The sequence below is a fragment of the Phodopus roborovskii genome, unplaced genomic scaffold, assembly GCF_943737965.1.
Source record: "Phodopus roborovskii unplaced genomic scaffold, PHOROB, whole genome shotgun sequence".
NCBI classification, from domain to species: Eukaryota; Metazoa; Chordata; class Mammalia; order Rodentia; family Cricetidae; genus Phodopus; species Phodopus roborovskii.
In genome coordinates, this window is record NW_026126599.1 from 1181054 (window position 1) to 1189398 (window position 8345).

At 43.9% G+C, this 8345-nt stretch overlaps 1 protein-coding gene across 7 annotated transcripts in view; it reads right to left on the reverse strand.

The window, feature by feature from the left end:
• LOC127237320 (zinc finger protein 39) overlaps positions 1-1148 on the reverse strand; it is a 35752-nt gene extending 34604 nt beyond the window's left edge. For 4 of the 7 annotated variants that reach the window (XM_051205546.1, XM_051205544.1, XM_051205543.1 and 1 more), the window contains exon 1: positions 1002-1147. Coding sequence is in view for 3 of the 7 variants with exons in the window: in XM_051205548.1 (XP_051061505.1) it covers positions 1002-1040 (39 nt within the window). In the remaining 4 variants the exon portion in view is untranslated. Of the gene's footprint in view, positions 1-1001 lie in introns of all 7 variants that reach the window. The other 3 variants (XM_051205548.1, XM_051205547.1, XM_051205541.1) reach the window with 2 other exon arrangements.
• Between the last annotated feature and the right edge of the window lie 7197 nt (positions 1149-8345).

Here is an 8345-nt window from a genome sequence, read left to right on the forward strand (position 1 = left end):
CTCATGACTTGAACCCAACCCTGCATATGTCCAACTGTGCATAAGATATGGAACACTTTCATTTTCTCCTGGCTGCAGTGACCATTATTATAAGGTGAGCACTATGTGAGGGAAAGTGTCATCCAAAAACAAAAGCCATGCCACTCACTAAATTCAAAGGAAAACTGACAGTTCTTAGGGATCGCCCAAGAGTGAGAACATAAATACTACAAGTGACCTAATGAGAACATGTGTGAACACGGCCAACATCAAAGCAAAATTAAGTTCTACTGTTATTCTCAGATACTTAGGTATGCAAATCATTAACAAGTATTACTTTTTGTTGATGTAGCATGCATGCTAAAACACATTCACAAAGCGTTCATGTAAAACTCAATGACGTTTTTGCAACGTTCAGAAGTCAAATGACTTGTTTTCCTCTTTCTGTGTTATATTCACAGAAAATCTTTTTAAAGACTTTGAGAGATTATTTTTCTCAAGTACTCTGAAATTAAAAAACTAAATCATACAATATTGCATATTTGAAATGTACAATGAGGAACAGTTAACAAAACGGAAACTGGAAGTTGGTGTTTGAGAACAGGGGCAAAGAGGTAAATTTGGGTGAAGTGCTCACATGGAAAACAGGGCTGGCGATCAGGACTCTGTGGATTTGGGACTCCAACGCTCAAACATTAGGGAGAATTAGAGGAAACAGGCGGGGTCACAGAAAGGGAGGAGGGACAAAGCATCGGTGGGCGACACCTCCTCTCCAGGAAAAACCCCAAAGAGGAAGAAGACAGCCTGCAGGAACGAGGCAGCCAACGCAGAGCTGCCCTCCCTGGGAGGGCTCCGGATCGAGCTGCGGTCGCTGCCTCAGGAGCGACAGGACGCCCGGGCTCGGGCAGCCCCGCAGCACAGGGGGACCCAGCGGGGCCGCCCGCCAGGCCTCACCGCAGACCCCGCTCCGCCACAGCGCTTCCCGCTCGCGCGCCACCTCCGGGCGCCACACGCACACTCACCATGTCCACTTCTTGGGGACGCCGGCGCCCTCCTACCATCGCTCTGCACCCACCGCGTCACCGCGCCACCAAAGCTGCGCAGGAGCTTCCCGGGCAGCTGACACCAAGCCCAAGATGGCGGCTCCCAGACAAAGGCCGGGCGACCGCCCAAGCCCGCCCCCGCCCTCCGACTGTGTGTCTGATTGGACGTGTCTCAAGCCACGGCCTCCGATTGGATAGAATTTCAGGACCTGCTCCTTGAGTGACAGTCGTAAGCGCCAATTCTGGGCCGAAGGAACCCAGAATGACAAGTTCTTGGCTGCCGCTAATTTTAAGGCAGGGAGGGCTTCTTATGAAGCACAATGTATTGCTATAATTGGACGTTTGCGACTTAACTTATAAATCAAATATCATACAAGCTTATGAATTATATGTGTGCATACACATCCTAGTCACAATAGAAATAAGATGTCAATTTTTCATAAATATCTTAGATTATAGGCCCTGTAGCTGATGTTTTAAGAGAACCAGGTTACACACACACACACACACACACACACACACACACACACACACACACACACACACACACACATATAAGCAAAGATTGCTATGTTACAATGTCTGCCCTCATGACTTTTGACAAGTAGGCTAGGTCACAGGGTTTGCTAAAGGGAATTGAATATAGGTTATGCTTAAAGGGTAAATGTATATGATCTTGGGCAGGTCTCATTGCTTTTCCCAGACATGGCCAAGGACAGCCTAGCAAGACTTAAATTTGTTTAAAGATGCCCTGCCTTTCTTATATCCCTGTGGATTTTTACTTTATTATGTCCCTATCAAGTGTCCCTCAGAAACTACCTGGTAGCTAATTTTGGGGGGGTGACTGTATATGTGCATATGGGTGCCAATGTGCCCTGGTGTGCATATATAGAGTTCACAGAACAACTTGTGGGAGTTGATTCTTTCCTTTTATCATGTGGGTCCTGGATATTGGACCACCACAGCACTTCCCACTCCACACCGCCTCTGGGCACCACAGGCACACTCGCTAGGACGCTGGTGCCCTCCTACCATATGCCTTTACCGACTGAGCCAGCTCACTAGTGCCTCCCTAAACACACACACACACACGCTTTTTAAAGTGGCTTCGCTCTACACGCACACTGATGTTCGAGCAAGCTTTGGTGATTTAGATCACAAAATATCAGCACAGTATGACTTTTTTCTTTTTTTCAGCCAAGTTCTCAGTCAACAATCACCAATTAACAAATCTGTGTGTACAGTGGGTACTTGAGGAACTGAGTTCAACCAGAAACAAGATAATAGCAAAGGGTTGAAACTAAGTAAGCAGTTAAAACTGGAAAGCCACAAAGTAACAGCAAATATTTTCCTGTTATTTTAAGAAATCTGCAGGAGCTAGAGAGATGGCTCAGCAGTTAAGAGCACTGGCTGCTCTTACAGAGGACCAGGGTTTGGTTGCCAGCACCCACACCAGCCAGCTCACAACTGCCCCAAACTCTCCTTCCAGGGGATCCAATGCTTTCTTCTGAGGCAGGCCCAGTGGTGCACATCTTTTGATCCCAGCACTCAGGAGGCAGAGGCAAGCTGATCTCCGTGAGTTCAAGGCCAGCCTGGTCTATGCTGGGCTAATAGAGAGACCCTGTCTCAAGAAAAACAAAACAAAACAAACAAAGAACAACACCCTTCTTCTCACCTCCACAAATACAAACATATATATGGACACAGACTAATTAAAATACGTAAAACAAATAAATGGTTTAAAAGTAAACATATTGAAAATTTGGAGATAATGTCAACTAAGGAAGCATATTGAAGATCTGAAAGGACAAAAGGAAGTATATAAGTCATATGTTCGAATGAAGCTGTTTGGATTTTGGAGTCAGGCAGGGTCCATCCTGAGTCTAATTGTTTAACAGTTGAGGCTTTTGAATGTGAAGGGAATGCACACACACACACACACACACACACACACACACACACACACACACACCACTTGTATTGTGTAGGTATTCTTGCCTGTAAATACATGGGAAAGCTAAAGGTTGATTCCTCTATCATTCTCCACCTTTTTCTTTTCTTTTTCTTTCTTTTTTTTTTTTTTTCAATGTGGTGATTTGAAGAGGAATGACCTCCATAGGTTCATATATTGAATGCCTGGCCATTAGGGATTGGTGCTACTTGAGAGGGATTAGGAGATATGGCCTTGTCAGAGTAGGTATAGCCTAATTGGAGGAAGTTTAACACTGGGAACGGACTTTGGGGTTTCAAAAGCTCAAGTGAGGCCTAGCAGATCTCTCTTCCTGCCGCCTGTGCATCTGGATGTAGAAATCTCTGCTGCCTTTCTAGCACGGTGTGGGCGGCATGCCACCAATCTTCCCATTGTGCTAATAGAGAACTCACCTTCTGAAACCGTAAGCCATCCCCAATTAAATGCTTTATTTTATGAGTTGCCATGGTCATATTGTCTCATCACAGCCACAGAACACTGACCAAGACAAACAGGATCTCTCACTGAGCTTGGAATTCTTCTGTCTCCACCTCCACATCCTTGCTGGGATGATGCAAGGCTTTTTGCATGGGTGCTATGAATACAACCGCCAGAGTTACTGCACAAGTAGCAAACAGATTACCTATGGCGGTTAAATAAGGATCAGAATAAACAAATAGGCCAAATAGCTGTTTATTCAGGGAGAAATAACTTACAGCCTAGACAGAAGAACACCAGGAAATTCAACCCGATCCTCTCCTGTCCGAGTCACACCAGCAAGAGAGCTTTTCCAGGCTCTCTCTCCGAACTCCTTCCACAGGTCACTTCCGCCCATGGCTCCACCCCCCAATGGGCGTGGTCAGTGCCACAGAAGGACTATCTCACTACAATTCCCTTTTAATCTAAAGAAAAGATTTAGGCTTAATACAAAACTATATACAAAACAGTGAATAACAAGTGTGCTCTAAGAAAAGGAAAATCGAGAACAAAATGACCTACATCTAGTCCTAGGATGAAGGCATAATGGAGTTTACAATAGAGTTGTCCTAAGCTGGAAAACTTAAGTCTAGTACCTAATATATCTAACTAGGAAGAGAGAATAATAGTTGTAATAGTTTAATCTTCAACCTCATCAAGACCTGAGAAGGAAAATAACAATACTAGAGTAGACAGGAAGTGCGGATGGACAACTTCCAAAAGGTGCAGCAAGGACAGAAACAGCAAGCCACCTGGACAGTCACCCAAGGTCTCACAGCAACGTTGGTACACCCAGTTTTGGCTAAGGCCAAGAGAACTTGACAGACCACAACAATAGCAGAGAGGTAGAATGGCTGTCTTACCCTGACTTGGCAAGGTCAAGCAGTCTTCTATATTTGTCTCCTGTAAGCACATAGGACCACATGTCCAAATCAGTGGTCAAGGTGGGGGCAATTCTTTGCCCAACAGGCCATTAGCTGAGGCGAAAATGAACTCCAGCAGGAGCAACAACAGTGTCCAACATATTTTCGGGAAAGTGCTCGGTGCTGTCAGGAGCAACAGTGTCTCATGTCAATGGAGTACTAATATTAAAACATTTAAATGCCATGTTCTGCATGTCTATGAAGTGATTGAAGATTAAGCATCTATAGGGGGGGCCCCCCCGCCGGCGGCGGCCGCCCCGGGGGGGGGGGGGCCGCCCTCCGGGGGCCCCCCCCCCCCCCCCCCCCCCCCCCCCCCCCCCCCCCCCCCCCCCCCCCCCCCCCCCCCGGGGGGGGGGGGGGGGGGGGGGCGGGGGGGGGGGGGGCGGGGGCCCGCCCCCCCCCCCCCCCCCCCCCCCCCCCCCATCTAACTAATCTCATAGGTACAGGGAATATGAGCGAAGATAATCTGTAATACTCAGGAACTTAGCTAAAAGACTGATTAAAACTTCCCTGAGTAAAGCAGGAACAAATACTTAAACAATAAAACCATATACATACATATAAATCCCTAAAATAGAGGTAGAGTAGAAATGTCAAGACAAGAGGTAGAACTATAAAGGGCAGTATGATAAATATCCCAAATTGTATCAATATACAAATGTCTTGAATACAAGAAAAGTATACATACATAGAATATGGTAAAAATAATGTGCATAAAACATCATAAGTGGAAAGATTTCACACAATATAACAAAATATAAACTTAATTTTACATAGCTTACCACATATAAGAATACATAACAATGTAAGTTGTAAAATACTATCTCATCCTTACTCAAATTCACAAGAAAATAGGCTAATCTACCTATATCCCATCTAAACCATACCTTTCCCAACCATTCCCTATTCCTGTCTAAAAGATAAACCCGAGTGTAAGCATCACCTTCCATACCCAACCCTAAATAATTAAAACCAACCTAAAGACGATGACTATTATCCCAAAATTCCAAGGGTAGGGAAAGGGGGCGTCGTTATCTTAAGGTTACTTCCTGCTGAAATGGGACGATGATTGCTCCAATGGATCTTGTAGGAAGAAAATTTTTAGCAACCAAATTTCTCAACAGAACTGGCTGTGACATATGTAACTAGTCACTGTGTGGCAGAAAATTCTTGACTCTAGTTCTATTTAAAACTCTGGCCAGGGTGTAATAAAAAGGTGCACCATTACAGCTACCTAGCCATGAGTTGTCTCAAGCAAAACAGTCTCAAACCAGTTTTAGGGTGATGTTTGTAGTTCAGATGCATTAGGTTGAGTCAAGTGGAAACGATGATGTGGGGCCCCATCTTCTTTCTGGAGAGTTTAAAGACTGCTGTTAGGAATTGTTATTATTCCTTGTGGAAAAGTTATACATCAATCTTAAAGTAAAATTTTTAAGTTTTAAGGTATGCATTAGGGAAAGACAACAATAAGCATTAAAAGTATGTGAGAAAATTAGGATTTCAGAGAGAAAATTGCATATAAGAAATGAGTCTCCAGATTTTGTTTTCTTCTGCCTTACACCAATTGGCTTATTGATTTAAGGCAGAAACCATGAATTTAATCTTAACAACATGCTTGAATTTAGAGAAGGAAAGCCAAATCCAACTCCAAAGCCAGCATTGGTTTACATAAATTGGGACTTCAGGAATACTAGATAGTAGAGAGAAATAGATTTCTGTATAGACATAGTTTATTACAATTAAATATTTTTTTTTTACCATATATCAGATTCTGTTTTCTTAAGTGATTGTTTCTGAAGAGCTATCTTCTCTTCTGTAGGTACCTACAGGTTCAGTGTTTTTTGGCTGTTTGATGATAGGTTTTCTCTGTTTTTTTTTTTTTTTTTTTTTTTGTAAGAACAAGAACAGAACATTCCCCCTACCTTTGAGAGGCCTCCGCACACCTCATGGGACCTATTTTATTGGATGACTTGTCATTTATCTTCATTAAGATGTTTCAAGGAGCTAATGGGCCATCAGACTGACAGCTGGGAATCCAGCATGGGACTGACTCAGGCCCCCCTGAATATGGGTCTCAGCCAGAAGGACTGAGCAGTCTAAGGGACCTCAGACAGTGGAGCCAGGATGTATCCCTGGTGCACAACACATCCCCCATGGAGGGATAACTGCCTTAACCTAGAGACAGGAGAGAAGCCCTAGTCCCTACTTCAAATGACCTGTCAGATCTACATGACCCCAACTGGATGGCATTCCCCTACATATGGAATTGGGGTGGGGGGATGGGATGGGAGGGTCATTAGGGTGCATGTGAGAGGGCAGAGAGGGTAAAAGGGAGGGGAGAGGGAGGGAGGTCCTCCTGGGATCAACATGTAAAATAATAAACTAAATTTAAAAAAAAAAGAAAGAAAGAAAATGGAGGAAAATCAACCGCAGTTGGCAATCCACTCATCTTCTGCCACATTGCCAGGCATCAGATAACTGCATCCAGCAGAAAGAGCCCTATGGATTTCAGCTTAGATTGCTAACCAGCCCAAATTTGAACTAACAACTTTTGAAGGTGCTTGTATCCAGCCTTACCTAATTTGTCATGGCCTTAATAGACAGATATGAATGTAAAATAAATGACCTCAGCAAATTATTATGTGCTGTCTTAAGTGTATTGAAAGCAGACACGGGCAATGAGGAGGCCCTCTCTTTTCTCCTCCAAAACTCCCTGTTCTGAGTCAGGCTGGCTCCCTAGCTCTGTAACAAGAGAGAAAATGCACAGCACGCATGCTAGATTATTAAGCATAGTGCACAATTCAGAACTGCTCAAAGGTAAACCATTTCCAACAAACTTCACAATGCTTCATTTGTGACTGTAAAAATGCTTGCAGTAGGAAAGAGAAGCTGGAGCTCATTTGTGGAGAGAAAGATCTTGATCAGGAACCCCAACTGACTGCTTCAATACCTCCCCCCACAACTTCTGTTGCCTGTTTGTAAACACTCATAACTTTTAGTGTTGTTATTCTGTGCCTCCCTCCCCCCTCTTTCTTTCTTTATTTTGTGTGTATACATTTGTGTGTCTGTGTGAGTGTATGCATACATGTACATGCAGGCGCCCTGGGAGCTAGAAGAGGATGTAGGAGCCCTTGAAATTTAAGTTAAAGATGTTCTTGAGCCGCCTGTGTGGGTGCTGGATTGGAACCCTGGTCCTCTGGACTAAACTCAAAGTGCTCCTAAGTCATTTTCTCCAGCCTGTTTGCTTTCTTACTCAGGATCCTGCAGCTGTCCCTGCTGGATATTATAAACTCCTGTTTTAATGATGTTTTGCTATCTGCTGCTTTTCTCTATCAGCTCCAAGTAATTTATCCTTTGTTTTTTTTTTTTCTGCTTGATATATACTCAATAAGCACACTTATTCAAAACCAGAAGTATGGCTACCACAGATCATTCTCTGAACTTTTGAGAAAAGCAGTTTGCCAGGACTTAATGATATATTGCTTGCAAGTTATTTGGCTAACAATTGGTGCCATATAAATGTTGATTTCCCTTCCCTTTTGTTAGATGTTGCTGAGTTCACAGAAATATGTATAGAAATATATATCATTCCAGAAATCACACAATACCCCACATCATAGGAGGTAAGCAACACTCATAGCTTGACCATTAGGGACCAAGGCCAAATAGCAAAATTAAAAGGCTATCTTTCGTTAAACTCTACAGACCAAAGCTGTGGATAGATGTGAAGACTTAGCATTTCTTCCTCTTGTGGTACCCCAGTCCCTGCCTGCCTCTGTCCAATCGCTGGAAGAATAGGCCTGTCCTCAACAGCTGTTGGGAAGCAGTGGTTGGACTTTGAGCACTTCTGGTTAAAGTTCTCTGTTCTCTTTTAGGCTGCCATAATTCCCCTCCTTGAGCTTTAGGGGAAATACTGATAGGTACCTCTGTTCCCTCCCCCGGTATAACAGGCCC